The sequence below is a fragment of the Dicentrarchus labrax genome, unplaced genomic scaffold (assembly GCF_905237075.1).
Source record: "Dicentrarchus labrax unplaced genomic scaffold, dlabrax2021, whole genome shotgun sequence".
Lineage (NCBI taxonomy): Eukaryota > Metazoa > Chordata > Actinopteri > Moronidae > Dicentrarchus > Dicentrarchus labrax.
The window spans coordinates 20,547,938-20,560,888 of record NW_026136712.1 but is presented as its reverse complement, the minus strand read 5'-3'; the positions used below and the strand labels follow the sequence as shown (position 1 = coordinate 20,560,888).

General features: G+C 38.9%; 2 protein-coding genes across 2 annotated transcripts; one reads left to right on the top strand and one right to left on the bottom strand.

The window, feature by feature from the left end:
• On the top strand, positions 1 to 4,246 carry snf8 (SNF8 subunit of ESCRT-II). Its single transcript, XM_051417670.1, has 8 exons — positions 1 to 233; positions 325 to 375; positions 1,059 to 1,197; positions 1,291 to 1,395; positions 1,552 to 1,624; positions 1,777 to 1,918; positions 2,930 to 3,004; positions 3,733 to 4,246. The coding sequence occupies exons 1-8, from the start codon at positions 180 to 182 to the stop codon at positions 3,868 to 3,870; spliced, it is 777 nt and encodes a 258-aa protein (XP_051273630.1). The 5' UTR covers positions 1 to 179; the 3' UTR covers positions 3,871 to 4,246.
• Positions 4,247 to 4,255: 9 nt separating this feature from the next.
• calcoco2 (calcium binding and coiled-coil domain 2) lies at positions 4,256 to 12,323 on the bottom strand. Its single transcript, XM_051417669.1, has 15 exons — positions 12,175 to 12,323; positions 11,538 to 11,709; positions 11,359 to 11,461; positions 10,107 to 10,267; positions 9,820 to 9,945; positions 9,585 to 9,710; positions 9,396 to 9,503; positions 9,205 to 9,314; positions 9,040 to 9,109; positions 7,539 to 7,706; positions 7,259 to 7,447; positions 6,560 to 6,676; positions 6,300 to 6,480; positions 6,012 to 6,037; positions 4,256 to 5,658 (listed from the first exon to the last, which is right to left on the bottom strand). Exons 1-15 carry the CDS (start codon positions 12,264 to 12,266, stop codon positions 5,497 to 5,499), a joined length of 1,911 nt encoding a protein of 636 aa, XP_051273629.1. The 5' UTR covers positions 12,267 to 12,323; the 3' UTR covers positions 4,256 to 5,496.
• Positions 12,324 to 12,951: the final 628 nt, after the last annotated feature.

The window sequence follows — 12,951 nt, the reverse complement described above, 5'->3', positions numbered from 1 at the left end:
GACCGGGAAGGGCTATACTTCCTTGCTGTCAAACTGGAAACACTTAGTAGCTTCACTTTATATATTAATATAAAAACGCACAAATACAAGCTTAAATTTATATAATCTGACATTAATCTGCGATAAAGAGTCGCGTAGTTTCTATTCTTTGTTTAAAGTTTTCGGTAAACGTCACTAAAATGCACCGGAGAGGCGTCGGCGCGGGAGCTATCGCGAAGAAGAAGCTAGCAGAGGTAAACAACAACAAATAAACATTTTATATAAAGTTTATAAAACACTTTCATGTCTTTACCTGCAGTTTTATTCCTTTCTTTTTTCTTTAAGGCGAAATATAAAGAGAGAGGAAATGTTCTCGCAGAGGATCAAATTGTTCAAGTGAGTCAGAATTTAGTTTTTTATTTTTAAAAATACTTTAAAATATTCCTGTAAACAATAAAGTTAATGCAAATGTGTTTATTTCTTTATTCTGCGTTTGTAAATCTGTAATAAAATCTGGATTTAACTGGTTGTATTGTGATAAAAGTAAAATAATAATTCTGTCTTCTGCACAGTTTCTTTATTTATCTATATATTTTTTAAAAGTATTTTATTCTTGTGTGTTTTTTCTTTGATTGTTTATTTTAAGCACCAAGACAAATTCCTCCTGTGTGTAAAAACCTACCTGGCAATAATAATAATAATAACTTTATTTGTGTAGCACTTTTAAAAAAAACAAGGTTTAAATTACAGAACACAGTGAAATAATAAATAATAAATAATAAATAAAATAAGTAGAACAGAACTGAAAGACGGTTGGAGTAAAAAATAAACATAAAAAGACCACATCACGTAAAAACAAGTCTATAAAAATGGGTTTTAAGAAGTGAGATAAAAGATTAAATCATCTGTTATTGGAATAAAAACAAAACACCAATAATCCTAACGTAACATTTTATTTACAGTCCTCACTTCCACTTACAAATATAAACATGGATCTGTATTTATTCAGTGTTGCAGACACAACTTCTGCGTTGTTGATTTGAAAATAATTCCCTCTCCTGATTCGGTTTTCCTGCCAGATGTCGAAGCAGTTGGAGACCTTCAAGTCCAACCTGGAGGAGTTCGCCAGCAAACATAAACAGGAGATCCGAAAGAGCTCCCAGTTCAGGGTTCAGTTTCAGGAAATGTGTGCCACCATCGGAGTTGACCCGCTTGCCTGTGAGAAACACCTTCTGGAATATAATAATGTGTTTTTTAAAGTAGAAAATAACCTTTTAACCTCTCTTAACTTATTTTTTTTTCCTCCCACAGCCGGGAAAGGTTTTTGGTCTGAGATGCTCGGCGTTGGTGACTTCTATTATGAGCTCGGTGTACAGATTATTGAAGTGTGCTTGGCCCTGAAACACAGAAATGGAGGTTTGTAACTTGTCTGGAAACTGAAAACTAAGTGATAATCAGTGTGTTGGACCCTGATATTATTCATGTCAACACAGTAACTATATAATTAACATCTGCAGGATGTAGATTCCCTGATTACTGGACTTTAGAGGTTAACATGTGTCTCCTCTTTAGGGCTCATTACTTTGGATGAACTCCATCAGAGAGTGCTGAAGGGAAGAGGAAAGTACGCTCAGGATGTGAGCCAGTAAGTGTCACTTACTGAATATTTAATGTGTCATTTCTGTGTCAAATGTTCTGTTTTGTATTAACACAGCTGCTCATATCCATTATAATCAGAGTTGATATTGCCCCATGTGTTTGTTGTATGTCTATTAAAGTCATTTACGTGCTCCCCAGAGACGACTTGGTGAGAGCCATAAAGAAACTGAAGGTGATGGGTAGCGGCTTTGGGATGATTCCTGTTGGTGGTTCTTACCTGGTCCAGTCAGTCCCAGCAGAGCTCAACATGGATCACACTGTAGTTTTACAGCTGGCCGAGGTAAGACGGGTTTATTAAAGCAGGTCTCACGTGTTTGTTTTTACCACAAATTGAGACATGCTTTGTTCTGTTAACTATGAATTGTTCACCCAGATTTATTCTTGCTGTTGTTTTTTTAATCACTGACATTGTCTTGAGATACTGAACTTTGGTCATGGAGTCTTAATCAGTATAAAGATCTTTTTAAGAGACACAGTTCATCATTTAAATGTGTCTTCAGCTTTATATGTTGGTCTCACGTTTGTCCCAAAGTCTCTTTGTTTCCAACACAACACTCAAATCTGAATCAAATGCCATCAAGGCTGCGACTTTACATGGTTAAATAATCACCGTGTCTTATGGTCAAAGAAAATCAAATCAGTTTAATAAACCACAAAGCACTCTGAATGTCAGATCAGTCTATAAAAACATGTATTTGTAGCACCAAATTCCCTCTTTGTGTTTCCTTCCTGAGCTGCAGTGAAGAGGAAACAAAGACAAAGTATTAATTTGGTATTAAAAAGACTAAAACTTTGATTTGTTTCTTCTGACTGCTGAAGCCTCATATGAACTTATATGTTTACACCAAACTGAGACTGTTGGTTTCCCCCAATCACTTAACATTGAAATCACAATAAAAAGATGTTTATTTACTTTATTTATTTATAGCCAGTGTGGACAGGAGGAACTATGACTAAAAACCAATGTACATATGGAGATGTGAGTTTGAGACGTGAAAAAATTTTAACTTTTCCTTAAATTTGTTACTATATATGATTTATGAAGGAGAAGGTTTTTGCTTCCAAAGTTGGGGAATGAATTAATAAAAAAATAATCCACCTGCAGGTTTTAAAGTCTAACACTTGATGTCACTATTCTCCAACTCACCACTGTCCTCAGTTTATGTGGTTACAGTGGTGAGAAGGAAAACAGGTTGTTCTCTCTATTGTTCCTGTCAAGGGTTTTATTATTCCAAGAAAGAGAGAGAGAGAGAGAGAGATCATGTCTGTTTGTTTCTTTGTTCATTTGTAGAAGAAGGGCTACGTCACAGTGAGTGAGATCAAGGACAGTCTAAAATGGGAGAAAGAGCGGGCGTGTCACGTCCTGGTAAGTTCACATCAGCTTATTTCTTTAAAACTTTATTATTATTATAATAATTATTTCACAAAGTACTGAGGTGACGAAATGCAGCAACTCTCACTGCTTCTGCTGAGTCAGTCTCTAACACTGAATTCATTTTCCTCTATAGACAATAATGTTATATAAAAAATTAACAATAATTATTGTTGTTATATAATAAGTGTTTTTGTATCTCTTACACCTATTAAGTGGAACTAAAAGTGGGATTGTTGTCTGTTCAATCCTTTCCTCTCTCATTAAATCAGTTAATCATTTTTAATTATACATACATATATAGTGTTATTAGTTAATTCATTGAGCCATTTTCTGCTGCTTATCTTGCTCAAGGTTTCATTAACATAATTATATCAATAGGAATTATTTAGTGCTGCAACCATTAGTTAATTTTCAGAAAGTTAATTGACAAATATTCTCATTTAGATTCTTGAATGGGAGGATTTGCTACTTTTCATTGTCATAAATGGTAGAAAATGTTTTATCTTTTGGACTGTTGCCTGGAGAAAACAAGCACATTGAGGACATTATAATGTACAAATTTCAATTATTTTTTTTACATTTTATAACCTAAATAGTTAATAGATGAATCAGTAATGAAAATAATCATTAGTTGCAGTCCTAGAAGTGGTTATACACGGTTGTCAAACTGAGAAAGGTATTAAACTGCATTGTAAGTCTGTGAACTCTCCTGTTTCCAGGATCACCTGCTGAAAGAAGGCCTGGCTTGGTTGGATTCTCAGGCAGCTGGAGAATCACAGTACTGGCTGCCCGCTCTCTTCTCTGAGCTGACTTCCCGCGACGTCACACCAGAGGAGGCCAATCAGATGACCCCTTAAGGAACGACGTCGGCTTTTAGAGGCCATGTTGGTAAACAATATGTGCCTGGTGGGTGGTGGGAGGAGGGGGGAGGGGGAGGAGAGGACTCATGTGATGGAGCTGGCTGGTTCACTGGGCTTGGCAGGCTCGGCAAACTCCCTCCTGAGATCATTCTTTGGACACGAGGAGGGAAAACTTTCCTCAGCTGCTCTTCAGTTACATCCAAGTGAGCAATAAGTGCAAGAAAGAAGTTTGATTTCCACTAAAACTGCGTATGAATTTCAGTGTGAAGTCTCTGTTGTCTTGCTGGTGTCACGGTTTATGGGTGGGTATGTATAATTCTCAATGTACAGAACATGTAAGTTTTCATGTATAAACAACAACTTTTAAAGAAAAGACTACATCTGCATTTAATTTTTTTTTATTGTCAGCATTAAACACACTTACATTCATTCGTTTGAACTGATTATTGACATAAATTCGCTTGTTTACGTTTGCTTAACCTCACCAACAATTCGTTCTGTCATACATTTTAAATTCAACAGAAATAAATCCATACATCGGTACGATCCCAGTTACTTTCGCCCTTGAGAGATGATTAAGTTCAAAGCTATACTGTAGAAGGAGAACTGGGGTTAATATGTGAAGTTTTAAATGTGCCATGCTTCATTAATATTTAAAGTTTCATCTCTTTAAAAAGGAACTATTTCAAGCATGTTTCAGCCTATTTACTACAAATATATATTTACCTTCCTGCTGTTTTATTTTCCAAAGCATACCAAAGGTTGTTTTTTAACATGTTTTTCCTCTAATTTTAGGTAATTCCTAACTATTAAGATCATGCCTACTTTTATTCAAGTGTTCTGTAGGGCTGGGTGACCCTGGGGACCAAAATGTGTCCAAAAGATCTTCCCAAAAAGCTGATATCAAACATCTGGTCGGATCTATTATCTTGTTTATTATCTTACGTATTTCTTTAAACAGGTAATTCCTGATTTAAAATCATTAAAATACAAGTTTTCCATATTTTTATTAAATCGTTGGCTGCACAGACGTTTTATTTCCTAACATGAGGCCAATTTTACTATTTTGTTCAGGCAAAACACGTCTGCTTGTGTTCAGACGACAATTTTATCTTCTATTGTTGAATCACAATAAAGGGGTTTTGTATTTTTGGGTATCAGCACAGGCACTCTGGAGGTATCTTACTGGCAAACGATACCCAGACCCACCTGTGTGGTAATCCACCGCAGACCTTTCCAATCCATCCCCACTTTTAAATGCATCACTGCGCAATCATTAGACAACATTTGACCTAAAATAAATGAGGACATGATGTTCACTGCGATGGATTACGTAGCTCAGGCAGGTTTCAAGTCTCTGCCAGCTGATTCTCACTGCATACTGGACACATGATGGACACTAATGGCTGTGGTGAAGAACCAAACTTCAGTGTGCTTCGGAAAATAATCAAGAATAAAGTAAATTTGTCATTTGGAGTAAATTAGTAAAAAATGTGCATAAAGAAAAAGAAAACAGCACGTCCTTTTACATACAACCCAACCTGTAAGACCTTTTTTTTTTTTTTTTACCCCCCCCAACACATGAGTGATACCCAACGGGACCTTTGGACCCGGCGCCCATTCTCACACCTCGTGGCTGTAGACGTGATCTTCAAACACAGACTGCTCCATGTTGTCACAGATCATCGTGCAGAAGGGACAGACTCTGTGACTCTGCTCGTGCTGCTCCAGTTCCTGCTGGGTTATGAGAGGGAACCTCTCCTGGCAGTGACGGCACACCAGCGACTGCGAAGGGAACAGAAATAGAGGCCGGGCATTAGAGGCGGTAACAGAATAGGGAGCGGATTATGTTTTAAGGTCCGCTTCGAAAATAAACTGTAAACAGTTGAGTCACTCTCAGGCCCGTGTGTGAATATCCAGAGAGGGAGTCGAGGGATGTGTTGTGGAGTTCAGCTGCCCTGTGTCCTGCTTTTAAATACTAGTTCTTTCAGTTTTCCTTTTTCTACCACTTTTAGTTCATTTTGTGATTCGTGATTGGAAAGATTATAGTAAGAAAATACAGATAAATAACCCGCTACGGCTCACCGACAGCACGTTCTGGAGAGGAATCATATGAGTGTTCGGGTCATTTGACTTACCTCTTCCTCTTGGTCGGCAACGCTCCCTGCAAGGAAAGAAAAACAGGCCAAATTATTTTAAAAATGACCGTTAATTGTTTATTTGAGGCCTGCAGCTATGATGATTAAGCTGTTAGGTGGTGATAGGCATGAAATCTTTGGTGTGGACGGCCCTTAATTCACCCAGAGATGTTAAAGTTAATAGCTACTTCTTAAACACATAAAATCTGTATATAATCTTCTGTATAGAAAGTCTCACAATATATAATAATAGTATTAATATCGCCCAATCCTAAACCCGTCACTCACCTATGGTCTCATACAGGTTCTCAGTCTGTTCAGGTGACTCCAGCTGCTGCCAGTCTTGGCCGGCGGGCGCAGTGCCAGCTGGCGAGGTGACGTCAGGCTGCATGTATGACGACTCGGCGGGGGGAGACGCCTGGATGTCAGCGTAGGCTCTCCGTAGCGCCTCAATATCATTGGTGAGACTCTGGCAGAAGAAATACAGTTGAACAAACTCTCAGAACACACAGCGACCCTCTGAATCGAGACGATTGTGTAAAACGTACCTGGTTGTCTCTCACGAGGTCCTCTCTCTCTTTTTGCACCAGCGTGATCAAGTGATCCTTGTCTTCAATTTCGCTTTCTTTCTCTGCAATCTTTTCGTGGGCCTCTCTGAGTTGTAGCTGAAAAATAACGAAAGGAAAGAAGAAGGAGTTATACACTACATGGCCAAAAGTATGTGGACATCATGTGTTCCTCTCTTTTGATTTCAGGCTTTGATCTACTCAACATTGTCTGAGGTTGAGGTCAGAGCTGGCGTTGGTCACAGCTCTAGGACAGCCTCTCTCAAAGTCTCAGAGAAGCCAAATATTTAAAAAGCCTTTAGAAATCTAAAGTTTTCTTTAGCTTTTTCTTTATTTTACACCTTTTATTTTGTGGGTTGTCCACTTCAGTCTGCTTTGGGGGTTGCGGTGACATCTCGCTGACCACGTCCAACCCGTGACAACCCCCCTTCCTCCCTCAAACAACCGTACATGCAGCTGAGACTCATGAGCTGATGTCGGTTCCCGAGACCAGAAAAACAGAGTGTTCAGCTCTCACTTCTTCTGTAGCGTTTCTAAAAATACAGCCTCATTGCATGCAGCAGCATTAAGATTTCCCTTCATTAGAACTAAAAGGTTTAGCTCAAACTAACATAAACAACTTGTCCACAAACTTTTGGCCACATAAATAAACCTGAACCGAGGTTTTTGTCTTCACTTTACCTCTTGTTTGTTACATTTCCGGTTAGCCTGGTCATAGGATGAGATCACGCCCTCTAGCTGCTCCCTGAGTTGCATCATCTCTCTGTCCAGATACTCCACTCGGCTCCTGATGTTTTTGGACTCCTCCTTCTCAGCCGCCAACTTGGCCTGAGTGTCCTGCAGCTTGCGGGTGAGAGTCTGACACTGCTCCTGAAGGGGAGGACATCGTAACATTAAGCACAGAGGAACGCCGTGTCATTGTTTGTAATTAAAAGCCTCTTTCGTTAAAATTTGCTCCCACCCTCAGATCATCTTCTGAGCTGTTCGGCGGTGTATCCTGCTGCGACAGCCTCCTGCATAACTCCTGGTTCTGTTTCTTCATGTCGTCCATGTTGTGTGCAAGGCTCTGCAACCTCAGCAGCTCAGCAGTGAGCTTCTCATTCGCTTTCATGCTGCTCTTGAGATCAACCTGGTAAAACACACATTTGAATACAGGACCAAAGTTCAGATCTGGACCCAAATCTCGACCTGTCCTGTCTTTATCTGGATGAACAACAATCGCAGTATTACAAGTGTTTATAATGGCATTTTTGAGCATTTAACACGTGATGTTGCTCTACTTTATTGGCAAAGTAGTTAAAAGTTATGGTCCGTTTACGGTCTGTCTCTTAAAGGATCAGACCTGATACATGTTATTCATCTAATCTCAACTAAAAGGTCCACTTAGGAGCTCTTCAGGAGCTTTAAATCACATGTCACCGTCTTCATCAGCAGGTGCAGCTGGCTCAGGTGTCATCTGAGGCCAAACACCATCTTTGAACCGAGACGGGGGATTCGATGTCTCCAGATATGCAACCACTCGTTATCAGGTCACATGGCAACACCTGAGCCAGCGCCATTCGCTTACGAAGTCCTTGAGATGTGGTTGAAAACTCGGGGGGGAAAAAGCTAGTAAGTGGATCTTTTAGAGTTAAGAGCTGCAGCTGCAGATACTCACCTAAAGCACCAAATGTGTATTAATCCGCAGATGAAAATAGTTCCCCAACAAATTCATCATTTCCTCCTGTTTGAGTAACTTTTGCTGAAAACTACAGCGAGCAGCTGTTTAAGGAAATTACAAAACCCCTTTTTAAGAATTAAACTATATATTTGTGAGCTGTTTATAAAGATTTACAGTACATCTCTCATCTCTGACTCTGGTCTGGCATCAGGACATTAAACAGCTAATAATTAGCCGCTCTGTGCCACTAGAAAAGTAGATCCCTTTTTAAAAGGATTTTAATGTGGAAATTTGACTTTAACACATCAGACATACATTGTTGTTCCAAGCTGATTATTATATGTCTTAATATGTGACTGGAGGTGATCTTTAAGTAATGCTAGCTTAATTCCTTAACCTATTTGTGGCCGCAGTTGAAATCATACTATATTTAGTCTTCTTTATTTGTCCGGACTAATAATAGTTGTGTGCAACTTTCATAATGGACTATATAAACAGGAGCTTGTCGCATGAGTGTGCTGAAATTATTAAAAAATCCAACTTTTTTTACTGCTTATTCAGGACATTTTTAACTATTATTAACTGGCTTTATCTCAGAAACTATAATTATTTGATATCTATGAACTCATAGCAAGTTAAATGTCAAACATATGCACGCACATATAGTGTTATTTCATATGGAAAACACACAATTATAACGTTTTTCTTCATTTGTATGTAAGATCTGTATGCCAAAGTATGTCAGTACCACATTTCAAGCCTTTAAACATAGTCTGAGTTAGACTGTTGCACAGAAAAGTACCTGCAGGAGCTGGATGTTGTCTTTCACTTTGAACAGTTCCCTTTCTTTTTCTCTGATTATGGAATTTAGCCTGAAACACACAAAAAAAAACCAACATCTGTTTATTGTTCAGAAAACATTACGCAACAAGTTCTATAAGCTGTCATCGACTTTAACTTGACTCACGTGCAGATCTCCAGACTTTGAGCATCGACCTTCCCCCTCAGCTCCTCACGCTCCTCTTTGAGCTGGTTGATCTTCATCACAGCTCGGTCGTATTTCCCCTGAGCGTGCGTCTGAAACAAATGCAATATTTAAAAAAACATAAAAAGGACTCTAGTCGGAGCATTTAACAGTGAGATGCAACAACGTCATACCTCAGTTTGTTTTGCTGCTTCGTCGAAACTCAAGCTTTGACTCATTTTTTCCTCAGCAGCTTTACGCTCTCGTATCTCCATCTGCTTCGTTATTTGGGTCATCTCCTCCTAATATTGACATCCAAAAGTTAGGTTTTCACAGTGATTCTGTAGCACATTTATATTTTCACACGTGGATCGACAACAAACCTTTAAGTGGTCCGTTTCTTTCTGCCGTTCCTGTAAGGTGCTCTTTAAGTTTTCATTTTGCTCCTTGATTTGATCCAGTTCTTTGAGCAGCTGACTCTTTTCTTTCTCTTTCTGTTCGTTCTCGTCCTGTAGAAAAGAAACACAGTGCCTCGTATCAAAGTTTAACTCGACAGTTTTGCAACGAGTAAATGTCTTCACTATCACCGAGATGTTACGATTAATTAGATAAGCAGACCTTAAAGCTGACGGCATCCTGCTGTTCCTTCTGTAGAGCTCTTTTCAAGGTTTCGTTTTCCTCCATTATCAGAGTCAATTCTTTCTGCAGCTCGGCCTTCTCCCGTACGCTCTGCTCGACCTGTTCCTGGGTTCAACGAAGCACATTGAATCAATATAAAGCTGTATTTACTTTAGCCATCTGATCCCATTAGATTATAAAGAGTTGTGTCACAGAGCTCAGTCAACAGCCCTGCTGCAAGTACAGCATTATCAAAAGATACAGTCACTATCTCCAAATCTAGATACCTGTGTCGTGATAACCAGGAGGTCGTCATCCGAGTTGCTGTCCATGTTTTGCTCCACTGGGTTTCTGAAACAGAAAGGAGTGCTGGCTCCTCGTACCTGGCCAGTACTGTCGACGTAGCAGAACTGGTAGAACTCGATCTCATCCTTTGGCAGGTAGTAATCTAATTGGGCAAGAACAGAGCAGACTGCTAGAGGGCGAAGATCTTTTTTCTAAATATATATATATTTAGTTTTCTTTTATTTGATAGGACAGCTGACAGGAAAGGGGAGGGGAGAGAGAGAGGGGGGGGATTACACGCAGCAAAAGGCCAAAGGTCGGATTCAAACACAGGTCTGCTGCAGCAAGAACCTTTAAAAGTGCCCATCACGATATCTTAAAACCCCTTTTATGTCTTTGTATTGCTTGTTTTGTTTTGACCAACAGTCAAAAACCAAAAAAATATCCAATTTACAATTATACAAGACAGAGAAATACAGTAAATCCTCTCGTTTGAGAGGAAGAAATCAGGAAAAGTTCTGCATTTATGCTCGATAGATAACTGATTTATTTTCTGTTGATCGTTTAATCAATAAATAACCACTATTATACTTATCAATAGTGTTTGAAGACCCTCGATTCTTTTTATTTGTATCTTGTCTTTACTGTAAAACTGACATATTGTTTCATTCCCGGCATTAATTACAATATGTGTGTGTTTTTTAAGGTGTTTCATTAACCAAACAATACAAACTGCCTCCTTCTTTATGTTCTTAATTACACCTTAAAGACATATACTGTATATTTAACTAATTAGCCCTAAGCCAACAGACCCAAGATACATATTAGTGGTCAGAAGACAATTATAAAGGATCCACTGCATTATGTGAGACACTTTCGGATGTTTGGGGCCTAAAATGAAACTTAGAGAAGGGAAATGAGGCACACAGAGGCTGTAACCTGCACTGAAAGGTCATACTGTGGCCTAAAAGACTCTGTTCAGCTACTACAAAGAGCTAGATAACCTACACATAAAAATAAAATCTGACTCTCTAGTTTGCATAGAGAATTTGACTGCAACAGATAACCTGTATGAAGGCACTGAGTTTCTATATAAACACGCAGCCAGAGGATCAGACTTGTGCCACAGCAGCTCATAAAAACAGAGACTGAAGCATCAACTGTTTACACTTTATACTGAAACTTCTTACAGGATATTATGAACATGACAACGCATTATGTAACCCCTGCAGCAAAAGTGAAACTATTTCTTACCTTTAAAACCAGCCTGCCTTGTCACAGACTGCTGCTCGACCACATCCAGGCATGGCTCCACCCACACAAAGGTATGATAATCCTTTGTTGTGCTCCAACCCACCTGGAAAGGAAGAAGTTAGACCAAGACTTCCACTTCACGGAAAATAACTGGAGCATAAGTCATTGCTCTTCCTCACCTTAAAGATGCCCACCCAGTCCCTGGGGTTGGGCTGGAAGGCTGCGGTGAGGGTGTAGCTGCAGGTGATGTGGGTTGACGGCGGGTATGATTGCGGGATGTCCGTGAACACCACCTGGGAGTAAGTGCGTGCTGAGGAGTTGGTGGCTGCGACCTCTGTGAAGCTCTCCATGCTGAGTAAACAAACAAACAAACACTGATGATGAAACATGTCATGAGTGTGACTGATGACCGCAGGTGTCACAAGATGGTTGTCTGTCTGTTTTTGGTTTTTTTTTAATAGGCTCCTTTCTTCCTGTGGTTGTTTTTTGCGCACTTACAATCTTGTTTCCAAATTGATTACGCAGTCATAATTAACTCCAAAAACATTTCCCAGAGCAGAACAGGCTGATCTATAACAATACAACTATTCACCTTCTCTCCGGAAATGACATTTAATCTGTTATAAAAACTTTTAATAGCACTTTAAAGAGCACAAAAAAGAAATCGAAAGTAATCATGCCAACAAAAAAAAACAGACCGCACCCGAAACATTATATATTGATTACTTTGAAACACGATATTGGTTTTACTCTAAGCTCTTCTAACAGACGTACACTTTACAGTAAATGTTAGGATATAAAAACATTGAAACTCACATGTTTTTGGTGTCACAGCATCGAGAACAACCGTCAGTCAGCAAGTCGGTCCTCGACACACACTGCGGCGCGTTCAGGCGCTGCTCGGACATTTGTACCACCAGGCTCGTAAATACGACATCACTCTCCGGCCACTTAAAGGTCCAGTGTGTGACATTCAGGAAGGATCTATTGGCAGACAATAATAAGGTCTTAGATACATTAGAGTTGCTATGTTTCTACGGTAGCCCAGAACAGACAAATCAAACGCTGTAGTAGTTTTTAACACCTTAACTTTTAACCTTTAACAGCGTAAATAGATTATAAATAGACCAAATCTTTCATTAAGGCTTTCAACTTAACTTTTTAGCTATTTATTTTTTCTTTTATAAAATGTAATGTTTTTTTTTATTATTGCTTCTTTTACTTGTGTTTTTATATTTTCTACGCATGTTTATTTGTATTAGATGCAATTAAATTGAATTAAAACAAAAACATATACGTTTTAGTCGACCCGAAGTCCACATGGAGAGTTTATTGTTTTAATTAAGTACTTTTACTATATTTTTATTTATTATAACACATGTTGTGCTGTTTAAAAAACATTATTCTATAACAAAATAACAAAAAGTGGACATTATAATAAGTTTTTAGTCTGCAAAAAACAATCACAGCTAACAAAACCTGACCTCAGTGGTGTCAGATAAGCTGATATCTCACAGGCTCATGTGCGCACAAATCAAATACATAGCGTCCTCCTTTCCGATTGTTATTGAAGGCATCAGTGGTGACGCATTG

What these genes read in the sequence shown, in the direction of transcription:
- calcoco2 (XM_051417669.1), bottom strand. Translation starts at nt 12,266, where the DNA reads ATGTCCGAGCAGCGCCTGAACGCGCCGCAGTGTGTGTCGAGGACCGAC. An exon ending in CAAAGTCTGGAGATCTGCAC is followed by an intron (nt 9,110 to 9,204) that starts GTGAGTCAAGTT and finishes TGTGTGTTTCAG; the next exon opens with GCTAAATTCCATAATCAGAG. An exon ending in GCTCAGAAGATGATCTGAGG is followed by an intron (nt 7,448 to 7,538) that starts GTGGGAGCAAAT and finishes CCTCCCCTTCAG; the next exon opens with GAGCAGTGTCAGACTCTCAC.
- snf8 (XM_051417670.1), top strand. Translation starts at nt 180, where the DNA reads ATGCACCGGAGAGGCGTCGGCGCGGGAGCTATCGCGAAGAAGAAGCTA. An exon ending in CGGAGTTGACCCGCTTGCCT is followed by an intron (nt 1,198 to 1,290) that starts GTGAGAAACACC and finishes TTCCTCCCACAG; the next exon opens with CCGGGAAAGGTTTTTGGTCT. An exon ending in TAGTTTTACAGCTGGCCGAG is followed by an intron (nt 1,919 to 2,929) that starts GTAAGACGGGTT and finishes GTTCATTTGTAG; the next exon opens with AAGAAGGGCTACGTCACAGT.